This window comes from Malurus melanocephalus, unplaced genomic scaffold (genome assembly GCF_030028575.1).
Source record: "Malurus melanocephalus ecotype Western Australia unplaced genomic scaffold, MMel_1.1 scaffold_134, whole genome shotgun sequence".
NCBI lineage: Eukaryota > Metazoa > Chordata > Aves > Passeriformes > Maluridae > Malurus > Malurus melanocephalus.
The window spans coordinates 1,348,434-1,369,960 of NW_026623366.1; the positions used below are offsets into that span (position 1 = coordinate 1,348,434).

Below are 21,527 nucleotides of genomic sequence, written 5' to 3' on the forward strand. Positions count from 1 at the left end.
ACACAGACAAAAGTGTGTTCTGCTCACCAGCAATTTATAGATTTCTATGTATAATGTGATTAATTATAAATTACAGTTGAAATATGAATTATAAAATACCGTTGAATAAAAAAAAAAGGAAAAACATCCGCTTTGCTGCTAAACAAAGGAAAATGTGGAAAGTGTGACAGGATTTTCAATGTCCTATAGCATCTTGTCCCCATAAAAGAAACATATCTAGTTAATTTTTCTGAGGAATTTTCTAGGAAAAGTTTCTTCAGTGAAGTCATTGATACCATACTTTAGTTGTGGAATTAAACAGAATGCACCTATTTATCTCAGTGTCTCCCAGCAGGCATTTCAGGAAACGAAACGTTTAACCTAAATTTTATTTTTGAAATATCATTTAGTCTCAGTAATCCATAACAAATTTCTTGAAGCTGGTTCTTTGTAAGAACATTAAAATGATGCATGACTCAGATGTTTACAATGCCTTTAGCACAGTGATTCAGTTAGCAGTATCTGCTTGAGGCTCTGTTCTGGAGCAAAAAGTACAGGCACACATTTGTATTTCACTGAAGCAGTCACATACCCACTTCCACACCTGGCAGAACTGATCTGGCAGCGACTGAACAAATGCCCAGGGGACACARGTCCGTGGGAATGAGGAAGCACCAGTGGGACAAGGGAATATCCTGAAAATCACATGTGCTTCAACAAAGGCCTGGGCACTGATCTTTCCCAAGCAGTAGGGAAGGCCAATAGCTGTTCTTGGAATTTCTTTGGGACAAAATGTTCAGTGTGTATCTCCTCGAGTCTGGGGCACATCCACATTCCTAAATAGGTCCATTAGTGTCAGTTCAGGTGAGGCAGCATCAAATGTATCCTTTAGGTGAGCCCTCTGCACCCACTGGGAGCCTCCTGGGAACACCCACCCAGGCCAGCAAGGTCTCTTCTGACAGGTAATGTTTGCCTCACAAGCCATGGTAGGTCCCAAAGCTGGTAACTAAATAAAGCCAGGAAGATGCTCCCTCCTCCTTTGCCCAGCACTGTGCCAGAGCCCAGGCACCTCAGTCCCCACCCCAGGAGCAGAGTTTGCCTGTGAGCAGCTCCTACCCCACACAGGGTCTCACTGCACTTGGCARAGAAGCCACTGCCTTCCTCTCAGGTGCTSTCAGAACAGGGGACAKGAACCTACAAGCTCAAYTGGGCTCTACTGAGATCTCACCTAACAATGTTTAACTGGTGGGTTAGTGTGGACTTGTCACTTGCACAAGGTTGATCAGCTCGGGGTCTTTCTTCTCTTTGTAATGACATAAGCTCTGTGAGAAAAGACAGAAAACTGTAAAAGGTAGAATCCAGTATTCCCTCAACAGAGATCTRCCTTGCCCCCATTTCCCTGTTATCAATAACAGCTATAATTTGGTGTATTGCTGTCTTTTCCCACACTTTCCYACTATTTGTCTAAGAACATTATTGCCCACAGAGACTTCCTGAATCTTTCTGCCTCATCTGTTTTTTGTGTCTTCAAGTGTAGTTTGAAAACATTTGTACAATGAAGATTTCACTTATTCAAAATAACCGCTTGCAAACAAWTATATYGTTTTTCTTTCTTTTTTTTCTATTTTATTTATTTTATGCATTCTGTCCATTATTAATTTATTTCTCTCTTGCATAATATTCTTGAATTCTAACTCTGGATTTTTTAAACTCAAGTCGTTCTTTAATTTTTGACTGTAAACAGGGACACCAAACATTAAAATGTTGTAGGCTTCCAAATACAGCAAAGAGTATCTCAGAACAATAATCCAAGACCAAAGTTAATGATAACATGACAGAAGAAAAGTGTGAGTGGAACATAATTATTGAAGTGTGCACATTGTGGGCAGATGTGAGAAACRTGACAGAGATGATCAGTTAGCCTTAAGCACTATGATGTGATGGAATAAAAACAAACAACTCACTTCAAAAGAACAGCAATTTATTTGGATAAAAATTATGTGCAGTTGAGTATCTGATGGAGATCCCTCACAGTTCTAGATTCTGAACATATTGTATGGAATTCTTTTAGAGAAATACAAGCTATGAAAGTAATTGTCAGTAATGAAATTGATTTCTCTTAGTGTTGGATTGCTCCTTTTGAAAGATTAACATACAGAGAATGTGATTCTTCTTACCCTAAAGTGCACATTTAAAATACATTAAAAGAGCTCTATATGAAGTTTCTGTTTCTTTGCTTTAATGGAAACATAARACCAAAGGGGATAGCAGGGATTTAAGCATCTATGTTTCACCAGAATGACTCACCCCAGCTTCCAACAAAAACAGTTGCAGAGTCCAGATGGACCTTGGTATTATAGCCAAATTGGTAACTACCAGTAATCATTGCCTCCATTATGAGCTATTTCTATTTTGGCTTGGGCTTTGTAAGTATCATTGAACAGCTGACTGTTAAATGTGKAATGTCATTGACTGACTGAGTAACAGCATCTTGACTTTCATTGGACAAAATCAATGAAAGTATCAGAAGTCAGTTAGCATAAAATGTTCAGGTACTTGAATGAGAGGGAAATCTGAATTTTCTGAGGGTCCAAAGGCAAAAAGAAACTGAATGCCTCAAAAATAAAAACTTTGAAAAGTACCCCAACATATCAAAATGCTAGTAATTTGATTTAAAAAAAAATTAAAGCAGGGGTGTTATGTGTAAAAGTAAAAAATGTGGCTAAATCTAAGACACACATTTCATAAATGCAGGGCTTCACAGATTTGTCTAGGTTAGGAGCACAGACATCCAGTTCTCTAATTGCAGTCAAGATGCCTTCAGACAGAAGCTCTTAGTGATGTGAATCATTTTCTGTCTACCTTTCTTCGCTGACTAAATGGGAAGCAGAGGATAATTTTACATCTGTCTCAGCAGTTAATTCAGAGGCTGTTAYACTGGTAAAAGTTAAGCTGTGTGTCAAGAAGCTGGTGTTCATGCCAAGAGGAGGCTGTGTGAAAGGGATTCCTGTAACACCCCAACACAGCATCACAGGAACATATCTGGCCCCCCAAAGGCTGGCACGTGCTTAGGGGGAATACGTACACAGCCCAAATGTGAGGAAGATCCCTCTCCTTATTACTGTATTCAACAGGTCACAGTGGCTTCTGCACTTCACCTGTTATGGCTCRGTCCTCAATCTGCACTAATGGAGATACCTGAAGAAGTTGTTGAGCAGTGGAGATGATTAGGCAATTTGTACAACTTTAGGGATGCCCCAGGCTTAGGCAGAAAAAGAACAAGATTGCAAAATATCCAGAGTGCTTTAGGTAATATAAGTCATGCTTACCTTATGGATATGAATCAAGTGTGTTCTTATTTAGAGCATTAATCTACTTTTGAAAACAGCCAAAGCTTTCTACTTTCTTTATTCATTTAGGCAGAAAGGTTTTTTTTTGCTTCTTTTTTGTTTTGTTTGTGATAAAGCTGAAAATTGTTTTATTTACATAACTCACAGTGCCAGTATGACCAGCAATAGGACATGAGGAAATTGAATGAATTCTTTATGCAAGTGAATGTTCTTTTCTTGATCTATATGTTCTCTTACTGCCTTGAAGGTTCTCCTGTACCTTCCTTCACTGATTAACTGTTTTGCAGTCMTTTTTTCAAAGAAATGAGTGCCTTATATTCCATCATCTGCCACCATGTGTTATAGCCTGTTCACTGTCAGGTGGTTTGGGGACAAGAGTGTAACTGAGAAGTGTTTGATGAAGTCTCAGGACACTTGTAAAACATCTCCTTACCTGCAGGTGTTTTCTGCTGGATGATACTTGAATTCCTTTTGAAAGCCTTTGATACTAAACAAAATGAAAAATTTAAAGGCGTTGGGGGGTGGGCAAGGTGGGAGGAATGAGATGCCTAATTTGTGTCATTTATGTGACAGCTGAACCAATCAGGGTGGAAATGCTGCGTGCTTCCATGACATTTTAATGCAGATACTGCTACAGCAATCAATGTCAGGGAAGGCACTAAAGCTGCTCTTTCAAAACTAATCCAAACTATATTAATCTCCATTCAAGCCCTAGCAAGCATTATTTCCTGCTGCATGACATAACACAGCCTGGCGTGTTTGCTCTTTTGCTGGGTGCAGAAAGGCCCTCCAGGTCTTTGTTATTTACTCCATGCCAGCTGAAACAAGAATGTCTGGCACAGCAAATGAGAAAGGGTTTGTGGCACCTGAGAGCTGAAATAAAATTAAATCCAAGCAACCTCCTTGATGGAAATATCCAATGATTCAAAGTGAGGAAGCMGACTAGTCAATGGGATCATGCTAGACGAGTACTACACCCACACATTAAATCTGGGATATTCCCAAGAGAAAAACCTCAACAGTTGCTTGTGATGATCTCCATTATGAAAAATAATGAAAATATTGCCAACCATATGGAGCAGAACCACTTTCTCAGACCCACGCAGAAAAATGGTTTGAATTTCAATGTGTTTTAGCTGTTTAAGTGACTTTGAAATGTAGTCTCAGATACCCCATAAGCGTAACAATTTGCAAATTTTTTTGTGTTATAAGCGACAGGATTGACTGCAATGACCCTGCCTGTGATGGCTCATCTCTGGCATGATCAYGACCACCAACTGATGTATTTGTTATTGCCCTCTTATTATTTCAATAGGAAAGAAGGAAGACAAAACAACAATCCAAAGCTTCTTAGTTGATCTTACACATGGGGTCACATGGCTTTTCTTGGCCTTGCTTGTGTTGAGTAGCAACAGAATTTTTTTGCAGAAAGATACATTATTTAAAAATGAACACAAAGTCCCAGTAAATCTCTCCTTTTGAGAAAGCAGGATCTGGTAAACCAGCTAGCCCATGGAAATTGTTTACTGTTTATACAAAAATAACTCATCCTTCATTCTCTGAAACTTCAAACAGGAAGAGTTCAGCCTGACTCTGAAAACAGTCCTGAGAGAATAAACAGGCATGCTTGGAAAMCTTTTCTTTCTCCAGCTCTGCCAAGGAGTCTGCTGCTTTCTTGGCAAAAGGTCCAGTATGGACCATAATCTAAAAACTCAGTAACAAAGCGCTGTAAGTATGAAAATCTGAAGATACAAGTCTTTCAATGAGACTTGTAAGACAGCCAAGACACTTAAGCATCTTCCCTACATCTAAGTAAAGTGGTCTGGGAGCAATTCCTGGCTCTCAATTTCAGTTTCCTCTGGGAATCAAGTCAAGCACAAACTATATCTCCATAGAAAGGAAACTGAGCAGCAAGAGACCCACTCCATGTGTTCCATATGAGTGGGATGTGTTATWGAACCGAGCTGCCCCCAGTTCAGGGCAGTCTGAGGTAGTCAAGCATCCTTCTCCCTCCTGGCCATTGCTTGCCTTCCCTTCCCTGCTCTCTGCCCTCTTCATGGTGGTTCCTGTCTCTGTCTCTGCTGCTCTGTTGGTGCCTTCTCCATCCAACAGCATGTCATCCAAACTCGGGGAAAAGGAATACACCACAGATGGGCTCTGGCTGCTGCAGGCTGGAGCTCTGGGCTACTGGGATTATACTTGCCAGCTCACCACTGTTACATCTCCCTGGAGCATAAACTCTTAGGAGGGGAATTGACTCATCCCAAACTGGAGTTACGAAGACTGATTTTCCCTGGCCTACAAGAAAAAGCATGCCTGTGCCAAAACAGACAGCATTTTACCTCAAGTTGCGTGGCTCTGAAAGCCTACCTCTGCTTCAGCCCTGGCATTTCAGCAGCAGTGAGAGTCCCTTTGGGTCATTCTCAAAGGAAGCCACTAATGACAGAGTAATCACCCTATCAGACTTGCAGCTTCTGTCTTGACTGTGCAACACAGTGTGTTGTTCAGTCATTTAACACAGAGGAAGTGAGGCTAATTATGTCACTGGGATATTTTAAGAAGTAGATATTTTACATGTACACTATTTTCAGCAACAAATTTCATTGCTAGAAATAATAGTGAGAACTGTTTTGATTATATAATCTCCTCAAAATTTAGTCTACCCCTTCCGAGCCTAAACACATCTGTGCCACCTACTCAAGCTGTGGTTGCTGTAAGGTGTGTCAGGGGGTGGTGGTGGTGGAATTACAGCCCCATAATCTTGTAGCCTAATCTGCTATGATGGGTGATTTAATCCACCCATGCATTTCAGCATTGGATCAAAGCTGTGGGTCTGGCATATGTGTAAATGTTGGCTTGACATTTCTTGCTCCTTTGAGTTTTGCTTTCAAGTATCCTCCCTTGTCAGGATAACAGCACCGGTGGAATTTACTGGTAGCAGTAACCTCCCCCTTYTCCTGTTGCCACAGTTTGTTCCTATCCTGCACCCCAAAGGTTGCATTCCATACATTCATTAAATCTCTACCCTGTCATAAAGTAGGTTGTTTTCCCAATCCTTTGCTTCCGAGAAGTATATTTTAAGGCTGCATTTCTTGCCTTCTGGCTGTTTTTAAACTCATTTTCAAAAACTTGGCATCATAAAACTGGCACAGTAATCTGAGTGAGGAGTACCCTGTAGTAAGATACATCAGAGAAAGGAAGGTAATTCCTAGTTTCACACAGTCTTGTGTCTAACATTAATATCTATTACTTTATTCCTGAGTTTTTGCCTTATAACAGGATAGCTGGGCTTCTGTGTGATTTAATGCTGGCTGTTGGTGTTGACACATATTGAACTCGTAAATCTCTGACCTTCAGAGAACACARAAAAGAAGGTAAATTGCAGATAGCTAATCACTGAAGCAATACCRATGATGTCTTTGACTCCTGTTTATTTTCCTGTAATTTTGGGGGAATTTCATAGATTCGTGCTCCCATGGCTTGTCTTCCCTTATTTGATGGTATCTCTGATAAATGAGATTARAGTAAACCTATTATAATGACTAAAAACAATACATGTCTATAAAAATCAAGGCTATAAAGTGTAGAGAAAGAGATTAATGATAATTCTAGAAACATAATGACTTGATTCAGTCTGACCTGAATATTGTATCCAGTTCTGGTCACATAGTTTCACAAGCACATAGCAAGAAAAAAAAAAAGCCTGCCAAAACTGTCAGGAAAATTGAAAAATATTGCTCACATCAAAGGGCAAGAAATTGTAACATCAGTTTTAAAGTTAAAGTGAATAAGATCTTAGCTAAAGATAAATGAAAAGCAAYTTAAAGAAAGTAGGTGCTCTTATTTACTGTTTCTTCATATAAGAACAATGACACAATCAATGAACTAGGACAGTAGTTTAAAATACATTATAGGGGAGTAGTCTTTCATGAGCAMAAAAAAAATCTGTTGAGTTTTCTGCATTATTTTAAATCTGAAATTCAGTTGAGAATGTGGATATTAASAGCGCCTGTATCTATGCAAGAAAGAACTAAAGAAAAACAATGAAAAATGCAGCAGCGCTTGAAATATCACAGGACAGGATCTTGTTTACTCCTTGTTTCCATTATGGATAGAAAAGAATAGGGCCAACTGAGATGGCCTGATTTGGACAGCTGGATATTGCTCAAGTTCTGACASTGTAATGATTAGATTTGAGGAAAAATGCCACAAGTTTAAACAYATGTCAATATAATGCAAGTCGTTCCTTGGAGCGCCATGAAAACCTAATGCAGAAAACTACGAATAGAGCAAGAAGAACAATTAAAATTTCCGGTGTTTATTTAATTTGCATGCATACTGGATTGTTTGATCCTGAAATTTCAACAAGTACTTTCCTTCTGGAGCTGATGCTTATGCAGCCTCACAGAGGGAGAATGAGCCCACATCCGATATTTACTTTGCGCATCAAGTGACTCAATTTCAATAACTCATACTCTAARTCTCATGAACAAAACACAGAAAATTCCCGAATGTGAAGCTGTTAGCTGCATGTTTCCTCCTTGGCAATCAGCAGAAAACTGCCCCAGGGSTTTTGCTGCCCTTTTTCTGAAACACTTGAATGGTACCAGATCCASGTGCTCTTCCAAAACATATTTGCAGCATCTTCTCTCAAATTACTATTAAATTTGGCACTGCTTATATGAGAGCAATAATCTGCCCAAGCAGTTTGAAAAGCAGCGGTTATTTGGGCAATTATTCCCTGAACCAAAAYCAAGTGAAGTCAGTGCTCATATTTCTGTTTTGTTTAAATCTTGGTTCAGATCCTAGCAGGTTTCTTATTGATTGTTTCTTTCTTAATATTCACATTTCAGATACCACTAATGATTAGACAAATATAGTAATTTGAAATAAGCTGATGCTATCACTTGCTTTGTATTTCTTACAATATCCTTGTTGTCCTGTTAAACTCTCTCTCCCTATTGCATTACTGCACTATCATTCACTGTTTTCTATCTCTGTAGATAGACCTGGGTACATTTTATTTCCTGAACCATAATTTTCAACAGAATTTTAGATGGGACATTTCTGTGGTGCTTTTAAGTGTCTCATTTCATTTTTGTTTCTCTTAATTTGAAATAGACTTCAGTTGGAAATCTATTCTCTTACATAAGATTGTTCGTGAACCAATGGTCCTATGGGAGCTTCTTTCCCATTGTTTTGGTGCAGAATATAAACATTGGAACTACAAAAGTCTTCTCAAAGCCTTTTCTCAGTAAAATGGTGTGCTAAATTTTAGTGCTACAGACCCAAATTGTCCCTGAGAAAGAGTCCTGGGGTGATTCTGGGTAGCTACAGCTGGATAGCCCAGATATCAACAGAGTCTCTGATATGGRCTTCTTTGTGTTTAGGCTCTGCCAKAACARCAAAAATGGCTTTCCTTTATGGCTTTTGCTTGCAGGGTTTAATCTAATCGACTAACAGATCAGAACATGCAGACATCAGGAGAGCAAGCATTTTACCAAGCTCAATTGTTCCACTCCCTGGCCACATCCTGGCTGCCCCTTGTTGAAACTGCWCTCCGTGGCACTGCAGACACCTTCTAATGGTCCTGGTGTACCAGCACTGCAGTTTGCCATGGGAGACCTCAAACATGATGACTTATYCCATGGTCCTTGCAGCGTTCCATGACCAAGTTTTTCTCTGGCTTTTGTCTCACCTATTTTCTCTGCACCACTGACATCTTTTGACTGCATCATCCAGTTCTGCATGATTTATTTACCATTATAACACCCATGTGCCATAGCAAAAGAGCACATCACTTGGACCAGGGATAAGATTTGTATGTTAAATTCTCCTGGTTCATCTGAAAACAGCCTGGAACCATTAATTTAATCATAGAACCATGGAATCMTAGAATGGTTTAGTTTGGAAGGGACTTTCAAGATCATCTGGTTCCAACCCCTGTTGCCATGTGCCATGGGGAGGGACAAATGCATGTTACGCCTTGCCTGCAGGGACCTGAAGTTGTGGTTATCTACTAAGGTCACCTAAATTATTTTGGTCCCTGTACCAACAACACTGCCTCCAACAGCCAAAGCTATGACTGCCTGCGTCCTCCGTGTCTGTGACTGTGGACTGTCTGTGCAGACCAGTTAAGGGACACAAGCAGACAGCACARGAAAAGCACCTCCAGAATGGATCCCTCCTCACCACTGCGCTGGCTTCAATGTGCTTCCTCCCTAATGCTCACTAGGTTAGGGTTGTTGCTGCAATTCCTGACAGTGCTTAAACTACTCATGCCTCTCAGGATGGGGCACAATGGGGGACATGGCTCAGGACACAGTCCAAGCTGAGTGTGAAAAGGACATTTGCTAGAAAAACAGATAGTGGGAAGGACACCATGATCTCCAGGCYCTTCAGACATGCCTGATTCCCAACAGACTTTCACAAGTTTTTCTTAGGATGACGGACTCTGAGGAGTTTCTGTGAAAAAATATATTTTGGCAACACAAATAATTCAGACATTAAAAGAATTTTTCTTACTTTCTTTCTAGGGTGGTAATCCCTGTGATGGTGAGCTTATGGAGTGCTGTAATAATGTCATTTGGGCTGAGAAAGTCTTGGAAATGGCCCATCTCCCTCTTCTAAAAAGAGCAGAATAGGGTCATGTAAGGACCAGCAGAGACTTTGCAGTATGGATGTGACCATTCTGAGGACACTGCTCCTTCAGGCTCCTCCTGTCTGGTGGTAGGACTGTGGTGCAGCCCTTGCAAAAAGTCCAGACACAGCGTGGATGGCTCACTCCAGTACTCACAGAAATGCACCTTCTTGTATTACTATGGCAGCAGGAAAATAGTTATATGACATGTAAAAGAGAAACTGACACCTGCTTSTCTCTGCCTGGTTTCCTTAGAGGAAAATGTTCTTTTGTCCATTTTCTGTGAGTAAGGCAGATCAGAGCACACTCTATAGCACAGCACGTGGGACATAGTGAAGGTGAGGGGCAGAGATAGTCCTGAGCAGCACTGGCTSGACATTCAAACCACTGTGTGTAATCAAAAGGCTGTGACTAAAATGAATGTGCCAACCACATCCCCTGCTAAGCAGGAAAGAGGAAGATCATGGAGTCTCCATGAGCTTTGTACCTCTGCATCATCTTAGGGAGAATGACTGAGGCTTTCTCTGGAAATGTTTTTTAGCCTAATATCAGAACCATCAAACCCAAAAACTGGTGTGGACTCACATTGTGTGCAGACCTCMCACTTTATGTAAAAAACTCCCCAAGCACGCTTGACAGAAGGTCTCGATCCCACATCCCAAATGAGCTTTCCAGTCAGTGTGCCATCAGCCTTTCCAAAGAGTACTGTTTAACTGAATGTGTGTAAAGGGAAGGTATCTCCAGCAGGACAGACAGACACTCACCACAAGGGAATGTGCAATTCTTTGGCCTAGACTAAAGGGTGAGATCTAGACCCTTGTTTAAGTCAGTCTGAAAAAAACACTGAAAAAACACTGAAACACTGAATTATCCTTCCCAGACTCAGTAAAAATCCTGAAAGGCTCTCATGTTCCCAGGCAGTTAGAGCATGTCTATATCAGTGCGTGTGTAATTTTACAATGAATGGGGTTAGGCTAAGGCTATATAAGAATATATAAGKCTCTATATCCGTGATTCATTGTGCCTAGGACAAGAGTATTGAAGTGTATTGCATTGAATTCCAGAAAAGACTAAAAAGTTAGTAGCCCTGATAGCGAATATGTCCAGAAGCTTCCTGAACATTGTAATATCCTAACTTTTTACTCAGAGATCTGCATTTTAATAGAATAAATAATTAAATCCTACTTATTAGTGTCAAGGGTTATTATATCTTCACATAAGGTAAGAATTCTCTATAGTTATCTGCTGCTTCCTCACCCACCGCGTCATTTTTGTCTCTGCRCGGTCTCTAAGAAGCAAAGCTGTCACTGCCATCTAGTGTCTGCACAGCAAGCTTCTGGAGATTATGGTAAGGGAAAAAACGCATTTTCAGAACACTGAATTACTTCTCAAGTTTCTCATTTCATGTAGTTCATGGAAACTCTTGCAATGTTGCCTATTTTCTCACTTTGGAAAATTCAAATTATGTTTTCCCCCCTTTTTTTTTCTCACCTGGAATATATATTTGCATCCTCTTAGCCCTACTTCTTCAGGACCATGGAACCAGCACAAAAGCTTTTTGAGTAGCATCTGAAAGATTCCTTTTCTTGCCTTATCCTTTCTTCCCCTTCAAATATCATTCCTAGCAGAGATCAACATGGATATAAGAGACATTAATCGATAACTGCTCATATTGTAATTGCASAATCACAGATTCATAGAAAATGCTGAGTWGGAAGGGACCCATAAGGATCATTGAGTCCAACACCTGGCCCTGCACAGGACTCCCCAGAAGGCACACCATGGACCTGAGASCATTGTACAAATGCTTCTTGMACTCTGTCAGGCTTGGTGTAGTGACCACTTCCTTGGGGAGCCTGTTCCAKTGCYCAGMCACCCTCTTGAKGARRAACYYTTTTCTAATATCCAACCTAAACCTCCCTGAYGCAATTTCAGGCCATTCCSTACTATTAGGTGGATTTGTGTAGTTCCACAGAAGAGCCTAGCAATCTGGTGGGAAGTTATTGGTTCTGCTTGTGTTACATCCTGGGAGAAGTAGCCGCCTCAGCCTCCTTGTGGTCCTTTYATCACTCACATCGTGTCAGGAAAAGCAGTCAGTTCAGTTTCTGCCCAGGAAAAAGATGCATTTCTTTTCAATTCTTGGTGGTTTGTGATATCCCATTGGGTCCCCACCAGAAACTCGTGCAATGTTATTCTCATGTGGTGGCCGTGGGTCCAAGGGCACAAGGTACTCCAGAGCGTTTTCCTTTTGGGCTGACAGCAACAGGGTCCCTCTGGCTCTGATCTCAGCCTTCCACTGCACAAAGAATTTTTTCCRTTTTTTGCTCAACAAGATGCCAGGAACTGACAGCCTGGTTCTTTTCTCAGCTGAGGCAGAGCTAACCACAGGACAGCTCCCGTCTCTTGCTGGGGATGCGGGCACAGAAGCTGCAGCCGTGCTTGGACTCGTGCCGAACGCTGCTTCCAGTCAGCCCAGCAGCTAACAGGAATCTGTCTGTTTGGGCTGGACAGCAGCTGGATATGATCATGCTGAAGCCTTTTGAAGGTCCAGCTTCCTATGCTGTATTTTTTTCCCCTGCCAAGWGTTCAATGTTAACAGAAATTCACATAGATATGAAACACATTCATTGACACCTCCTTGCTTCCCTGTCCACATTCACATCCCCTTATCCAGTGCAGACCTTTGAAATTCAGAAGACTCCACAACTAGYCCTTATGGAAGATTTATTATTATTTTGATACCATTTTTCACCAAGTCTTTATACTGAGAATAGCTAGGATTAAGGTTACACATCCAGACCCTTATTTCACTGCCAAGTAATTAAGTGAAACTTCAGCCCAATATCAAACACTACTTTTTGGGGCACACTCTGTCAAAATTTATTTTTATATGTAATTGTATCAAATTACGTTTGCTATGCTTAGAGTATTGTAATGACTTTCCCTCTAGCAGTTCTATCAATATTTTATCATAAAACAGAACTTTGATTTTAGTCCACTTCAAGTTTTTGTATTTGCAAAGGGATTTTTTCTTCAAGTTTTTCTGTTTGTGAAGGGTTTCTTTCCAGTTCTATTTCCATGCATTTTCTTCAAGTACTTCCTATTTGTGAAYGGGTTTTTTTCCAGTTTTATTTCCATGCATTTCTTTTAAGCATATTAAGGTCTGGAACTCATTAGTTCACAATTTTATGTTCAGAAGAGACCTCTCAATCTGTTAGGTAATCCCAGCTAACCATCTGTATTGCGTGAGCTGGAGAATTAACCTCTTCTAGACCATCACTAGGTAATCCTGGTCMTTTATATCTGTTTAAATATATTAATTATTTGTGAGTTTAGCTTGGCAGGCCTGGCTCAATGAGTGATGTAAGAGTTGATATTGAGAAGGCAGAACAGGACATTGTAGTTTTAATTATTGCTAGTTTTTAACATATAACGTAATATAAACCTGGTTTTCCCAGTATTTCTTAATAATTTCTCATTCTTTATGTAGTGATAAGACTAATTCCAACTTTGTTCTTATTTTGCAGATTTGAGGCATCTTTCCTTTTTTCTGTCTTCTGTCTTCCTCTCCTTGTCTTTTTTATAAAATCATTTTTCTTGAAGGGAAAAAAAAGATAAATAATATTTTTAAACGAGGTGAAAATCTTAATGAATAAAATGCACAGGTTAGGGGTTTTGATTTCTTTTGTCCAATAGCTATATATTGCTTCTTTGACAGGCTGCATACAAAATTTTAATTTAATTAATTTCATAATGTCAGTTTATTTCTCCAGTTTATTTAATATTATTTTCAAAATCAAAATAATCACTGTCCCACATCATTTGCATTGATTAAAACAAAACTAAACAAAACAAACCAAGATCTTACAACATACTAAAACAATTGATATAGATATTAAAATAGTGGCCAACATGAAAAAATATATTCTTTCCAATATTTTGCTTTGGGTGTTCAGGTTCTCTTCTGGCACAGGCATAACCTCTATTAATGTCACTTTAATTAACAKCAGCTGAAAACGTGGGCTCTGATACCATATGTAGCATCATGCAAGGTTTCAACCTGCGTGATTCTCTTGCTGCTGCTTCCTTTCTGATTTCTGCAGGGAATACTTTTCCCCTTTCCTGCTTTCCTGTCTGCTTTGTAATGACATCTCACTGCTTCTGTACCTTCTCCTTGTTCTAAAGATGGCATTGGCATCGTCTACTTCCAGGGGGACAATCCCATTCAAATAGAGATACATTCAAATACTTCTGAATTCCCCAACTTCATCATTGCTGCCTGGTGTAACTTGCTCAGGGAGTCACCAGGCAGTCCTCACTGGYTCATTACAGATTTCCCAGTACGTTAAAAGGAATTTCAAAAAGGGAAGAAGGATTCATTTAAAAWTCTAATGCTCCTGGGTTTATCAGCTCTATTTCTTGAGACATGCTAGGAGATCCCTGAAAGATGCTAGATGTGCTCACATTGCTGGGAATTAGTAATGCTCATGATAATGTGTGATGTATCCAGCATCTCACTTCTTTACAAGACAAACTGTAAATGGCCTCTTAAAATGCTAATGATTACTCTTCCTTTTTCCTGTTAAGTTAAATCAATTCCAGACTGAAATGCAGCTGTGTAAGTCCATAKATGCAGTGTACATTTGGTGACAGGTAGCCACTTGTTCACGGAACCTTGCTGTCCTTTAGTAAACCTAAAAGCCCATTTTAYTAATAGTCCCATGTTCTACAAGCTGCCCTGCAGCCTATGACATGGCACCCTGCTGTAATTAGCACCAAAATAGGGAGTTAGTATGCAGGACACGGACAATTCTTTGACTCCAGATGCTATATTCAAACTGCAGTGGTCCATTGAAGAAGTAGAGGTAACCTAAGGAAAAGGAAAGTTAAAAAGAATTAACACTAAGAAATTGTGTTGTAACATCAAAATTATCCCTAAAAGAGTAATAATCTGGTTTGTTTTCATTTTTTATAACTCAAATGCAACATTTTCATATTTAGAATACTGAGCTAAATAATTAAAAGATTTTCATTCCATCTGCTAGAGCTGAATCAAGGTTTTAAAATGATTKATATTCTTTAATATTGTGTCAAATTTTTACTGCCCTTGATGAGGAAAAAAGAGGGTTGGTATATTAATTTTTAAGAATCTGATTTTGAAACCATCCTTGGAAAGCTGGATAGGAATGGGCTCCGTTTGAAGGAACAGACACATTATGACACTTCTACATCAAGCATATCATGTTAGGTTCCTTAAGCAAGGAGGTAGCTCCTTTTTTTGGCCAGAGCACAATTTAGATCAGAAAACTGATTCAGCCAAGAACAAAAGTGTTGATTTRGAGAAATCAAAATTGCAAATGCGGAGTTTTCTACAAGACACTAATCTCAAGTTTCAAGGGCAATTAATTGTGGTCAAGTTTCATTRTCATATTATGTACCATTTCTTTCATAGACTGCATCCACTTTATCACCAATTCCTGCGAAATCTTCCTCTATCAGCCTGGGGWAGCCTTCTTCCATAACCTCTGCCCCTTCATCGTAACTATATTAAAAACAAAATTAAAAAAAAAATCAGAGGATTTAAACAGCCTGGGAGTTTGGCCAGTGCCCTTTATGTGTTTCAAAGTTACCCACACCCAAATCAAAGCAAGCTAGAAGTCTTTTGGTGTTTTCTGTGCTTCTGCACATCTCCACCAGAAGTGGAAAAAGCACAAAACAAATACAGCTACATTTTCAGAATAGTTCTATAAGGTATATATTATACGGCAATTATTGCACCTGGATTTATTGGTACTACAAGCCTGTCCTGAAGATGCTTGGCCCAGAGACAGTGGGAAGGGATTGTAATGTCTTAATTATGCACGAGATCTGGCTGTGAGCCCCACTCGTGGGCAATAAAAAAGAGACAGCCTAGGGTGGGACMGATTTCTTACTCACAGCACTGATATGATTTCATTTCACACAAGCAACCCAAGGAAGGAAGGAAGATGGAAATTTTGTCCAGCAGGCATGACCATATTATGAATTCTCCCAGATTAGAGCACTTAATTCTCATTTCCTTTCACTCATTCAGCCTTTAAAGTCTGTGCCCATATTTTTGTAAAAGCCTTGTATGCATTTTTTTGATATGTTGTAGACATCTATAACACCAGTGGAAACCACAGACGGGAAATGTGGGCCATGGCCAAATGCCTGGTTTTAATTAAACTGCTGATCTTTCTATAAATCTGGACAAGTTATGGTAGGGACACTGAGACTGACCTGTGTCCAGCTTACCTCCAGTACTTATTTCCAGTGAAAAAGAGAGTCTTGCCAGTGTCTTTAATATGGACRGCTGCATCTATTCTTTTCATTTCTTTTGGGAATCCTATTTCGTGTATCTTTTTAGGGAAGCCTTCAACTATGTCGTAGCCATTCAAAGCCCAGACTTTCTTTCCTGAAAATATGAACAAAGTATGAGTGAGGCTTTTGCAAGGACTCAGCTTTGAGGGAAGAATGAAATRAGGATGCCATGACTCCTATTTTCAYAAAACAARGAGAATCTKAGGTCACACACTTAGTAGGTAKTAGATYATTTAAKCTATGATTCTGGGCATCCTGACATAAGTGTACATCTCCTAATTCATTGAAAATTTTATAGATGTGCATGAGGTAAAACCAACAGTTTGTTTTTTGAGCAAGGAAGGTGGGATGCTTTGTTCTTCTGTTGATTACTTTTACACCACCTATTGAGCTTGATTAAATATGTGTATTTTTCTGCCAACAACTAAATWAAAAAGCTCACCTTTAAACATGAACACAAGATCTTTGATGGGATTTTCATAAGCTGCATCTATTTTATTTGGAAGCTCTGGCCAAAAGGATTTAAGCAACACCAGTTCTGCCTCAACCATCTGAGGGTGCAGTCGCCAGAAAAACCTAGGTCAGAAAAAGAAGATAAATTTTATGTTTCTTGCCATACTGTAGAATAGCAGTATCTTTGATGTGCTATAGTTAAATAAATTACTGGTGAATTAAKGGTTATCACAAGATAAAATATAGAATATACAGAACTCTTCTTAGATCTTTCCTCATGGTCATCTAGCTGCAGAACATTTCTGTCACTCACACAGTGATAATCCCAAACAATAACAAATTTTAAYCTTTTCTCATTTAGAGTAAGGGAAACCCTGCTGTATAACTCAAATGCTCCTGAATGTGGTACAGCTTCACCCAAATAAATGTTAGCAGATTTATGCACGTTGAAGAAAGTCCCACGAAATTAAAAATGTGCACAAAAAGTGTCACTCTTCAGCCATGCTATTACCGTTGTATGACTGGGCAGTCGTCTGTAGTTGTATTACAAATCCTGCCTAAAAAGGTATATGATGCAGTTTCTTAAGAGACATCTATATTGATTTGTGTTCTTTTAAATATCTGTTTACCTAAATCTTTTGTAAAAAACTGAAATGGTGATTTTGTTTGCTCAAACTTCATCCTGTACCCACTGTTCATGACATGGAAGTCTCTTTACCTGTCCTTGAAGACCAGCATTTCTCCACGAAGTTCTGTTATTGCRTCAAGTGATAATTCTACATCACATTTCTCTGGTGTTTTGGGATGTTTTGGGTTGGGATCTTTGTCTCCAGCACCTGGAATCATATCATGTGATGTAAGCTTGACAATGTTCATTTCCTTTCTGTCAATGGTGATATTGAACAGAGCATGGAAGAGCTTCCAAGAGCATGATGAATACAAACTTAATGGGTAAAATTTTTTAACTGGGAAAAGTCTGTTCTCTCTTTCTAGGCTTTAGCCAAAAACATAAATGTATACATACATACATTTTTTTTTCCCCTCCTAACTACTAAATCTAAGCACCTTCTGAATCATTCTTAATCAATCATGACTGTTGTTATTAAATATCTGCAGCTCTGCAGAAACTGKGAAGTGCATCTGTCACATGCTATGATACAGGAGATATACATTATRTATTATACAGACTTACCATAGAGCTCTTGGATTCCTTGCACATCATCATCGGGAAGCACAAAACCACTTTTTCCAGTGTATGTGTAAATTGGAAACATCAAAGCTCCAGGGTCTCTAGAGTGTTCAAGTCCCAGTGAATGACCAAATTCATGGGCAGCAACAAGGAACAAGTTATAGCCTATAACAAACCACAGCAAAAGTAAATGTGCATGTCACTGCATCACCATGCTAACCTTGGCACTGTGACATATGGGACAATGAATGAGACAACTGAATACACTAAAAAATTGTACATAAATTCATAAAAATCATAGAAGGATGTGGGACCTAGTTCAAACCCTCCTGCCATGAGCAGGGACACCTTCCACTAGAAAAACTTGCTTGTCTGTATCAAACTACAATGGGTTTTGCATTAGTGAGGTCCTAATCAACTTATTGTGCCATAGCTGGTGTTCAGCCTAAATTTTATACAATTAAGTTGCTATGTAGGGAGATCTTGATTTCTTGAAATTTCTTAGCAACACAGGAAAGTTCAAGGGTGAAGTCTTGGTTCTACTCAAATCAAGAACATTTTTTTGTTGGGAATTCACTTGCAGTAGACCCCATATTATTTTCAGTATTGCAGAAATTAGGTCTAATGCCAGGAGGGTGAACTAATGCAGTGCTGAAAAATATAGCGTCTTGTTCTATTAAAACTCCCTGAATAGGCAAGGTGATGAATTTTCAAACTAAATGCAAGCAGACAATTTGCAGCTGAGGTATGCTTTCCATAGGCATCGGTAAGGCAATTCCCATCAGTCTGTGATCAGAACTAGCTGCCTTTGAGATCAGTGAAATATCAAAATGACAAAATCACTCTTTTGGCATTTTTTAAAATCACTTCACTTAGGAGATTTATGTCTTAAAATTTATGCTAAGCACATATTATGAATGGATGTTAAACTCAGCTTTCTATGAGTGAACAGTGAACATAATGATGAACAAACAGTAAACAGCCAAAACAGTTTACAGTTAACAAACAGGGATGAATTTTCCATTTATCACTATTTCKAATAATCTCATGAACTTCTGTTACCTTTAGAATCATCTGACCAAACTTCATCATCATCRAAATGGGCATCTCCTCCATAGTCTGGGCCCGGGGGAAAAGCATGTGCCAGTAATCCAGAGGGTCCATCAAAAGGGTAAAAGTCACCATGTTCTAKAAAGCAAAATTCAAAACAGTTAAATTGGTTACTCCATCTTATGTATATAAGAATATAATTTACTTATAAAGTAAAAAMAATTGGTTCTGTGTTACCTTTAGTGCCAAAGGAGATCATGATRTCAGCTATTCCACTTCGTATTCTGGTGAAGTTCAGTGGTGTCACATCAGACCAGACTTTAAATGCTTTCTTGAAAGCTCTGTCTACTTCATTATGTCTCAGATCTGAAGTGTAATTCATAATTCTGTCAAAGAGATTAATATCTCAGTTAAATTGTGTGAATTGAAGAAATATGCAATGCACTTTTATCTGACTGCACACCTCATTAAAAGTTTTTGCTTTTGTCCTATGATCTTATCACATAACAAGGAGCTTAGCAGCTTCACACAGTATTGAAAAAATGAAAATAAACATTTCTGTTTTCATTAAAATAATTCAGAGATATCTGAAATGATCCAACAGCTATCTGTAATTGGTTTTCTATGCACCAGAGGATTTAGAAAATGACDGATATATTCAGTATGAAGTAAAATCATATCAGTAACTTCAAACTTATTTATGTGATATAATATATCTCATGATCCTCACTTCCTGGAGGAGCAAAACATTATTCAAAGTGATTTAATAGGCTATAATTGTCCATATTAAAGTAATATTTATCACTAGATATGGAACTAATAGGGTTTAGTGATTTCATATTTGAAATCTGATAAATAAACCCCATCTACAGCTGTTTAAAACCTCAGGCTGACAGYCTTGCAGAATTAAAGGCAAAGGAGCCAACCTGTGAACTGTCAGCCCTTCTCTTCCTACGGTCAGCTTTCTGGGTCCTGGTACAGGTGTGTGACCAAACACRGATATCTCCATCTAGAATGTGAAATGGAGGAGCCTGCTCTCACAGCCACGCTACACAGATCTCTGTGAGCAAACGCTAAACCAGGTCCAAACCGAGCTCAGGAGTGACCCAGACAAGTGCATGGTCTGAGTCCCTACCCCTCTTACATTTGGCACCAGRGATGTGACCTGAGTGTCTATATGGAGGTAAATGAGGAGTTCCCAGCTTGCMCCACACCAGCTTTCCTTTTCCATGACAAAGTGTAATGGAAAAAATTCATGTTTACTTCTTTGGGCTGCAATGTAGGCTGGGAGCACCTTTCCAAAAGTGAGKCTGTAAGGGTTTAAAATTGCAACATTGGTTTGGTCAAATTCAAATGCATCCCACTCACATCAGCCTCGTACACCAAGCACAATTGGACAAGGCACCTGGAAAGAAGGTAACAGCAGTAATAACACTCAAAATACCAGGCATTTACCTGTATGTCAAATTCATTTTTGACCACTTGAGTTTCCTAGGGAAAAAGTTATATTCCCCCACATCTGGGACACCACATCTTGGTTTTTGCATCAACTCATATGTTTCTTCRTCTAGTTTGCCTGTCACCTCCAAGCCGAAAAAAGCTTGCATTTCCCGAAGTTTAGATGCCATTGTGTTTCCACTCTTCCTCAGCATGCCAGCAGGATTTGGACGGAGATCATAGTGAGTCCTGAGATAGCGCTAAGGAGGGGGAAAGRAGGAATAAGCTTGGTTTCCAGACAGTTGTAACTGCACAGCTTACTGTTTATGAAACATGCAAATGAATTCTATACTGTACCTCTGCAAACYGAAGGTCTTTCTCTGTGAATTCATGGCTGTCTTCAAGGGGAATAGGGATTGCCAGGCAAAATGRCAAACCCAACAAGACAAAGAAAACAGCTGAAAGTCCTGATTGCATCATGTTGGATTTCTGAAGTCTGAAGCCCTGATGTTTTAGAGAGCAGTTACCTTTTCTTTTATAGCCCCAGCCCAGTGAGTCACCACTCAGGGACAAGTTAGAACTTCCTTGTTGCTGGAAGTAAACATGCTTAGATGGCTGGTKTGTTTCCCCTCCCCAACACTGTGGTTTAGGCATCCGTTCTGCAGCGGAGGGCTCTGAAACTGTATCCTCGTATAAACATGAGGTCTCTGGATATTGACATAGTCTGTGGGAAGAAATGGGCRGAAGCAAACCGCACTTTTGGGTTGTTTTTCAGTAACTTACACTGGCAATAACTGCCAACAATGCTGCAATAACGTACTTTGCTTTGCTAGAAMAGTTGTCTTTTTATTATGTGATAAACAATAAATACATATAACAAGATTCACGATTTTTAAAATAAATCATGCAATTTTTCAGTAGTTACACTAGTTCAAGAGCAATTTTTAGCTGTTGGAATACACACACTTCAATTGTTAATAAATGTTACTTGGCTAATAAGAAGTAACATTATAGAATATATGATATGATGTTATGTTTCCTTGTTTCTGTAAAGAATAATAGCTCCATAACATTAACAAAAAAATTA

General features: G+C 39.2%; 1 protein-coding gene across 1 annotated transcript; it reads right to left on the bottom strand.

Moving 5' to 3' along the window:
• Nucleotides 1-13,725: 13,725 nt before the first annotated feature.
• Nucleotides 13,726-20,961, bottom strand: LOC130576289 (collagenase 3-like). Its single transcript, XM_057370830.1, has 10 exons — nt 20,798-20,961; nt 20,459-20,700; nt 19,241-19,389; nt 19,016-19,141; nt 17,957-18,118; nt 17,483-17,600; nt 16,754-16,887; nt 16,246-16,405; nt 15,408-15,511; nt 13,726-14,839 (listed from the first exon to the last, which is right to left on the bottom strand). Exons 1-10 carry the CDS (start codon nt 20,918-20,920, stop codon nt 14,739-14,741), a joined length of 1,419 nt encoding a protein of 472 aa, XP_057226813.1. The 5' UTR covers nt 20,921-20,961; the 3' UTR covers nt 13,726-14,738.
• Between the last annotated feature and the right edge of the window lie 566 nt (nt 20,962-21,527).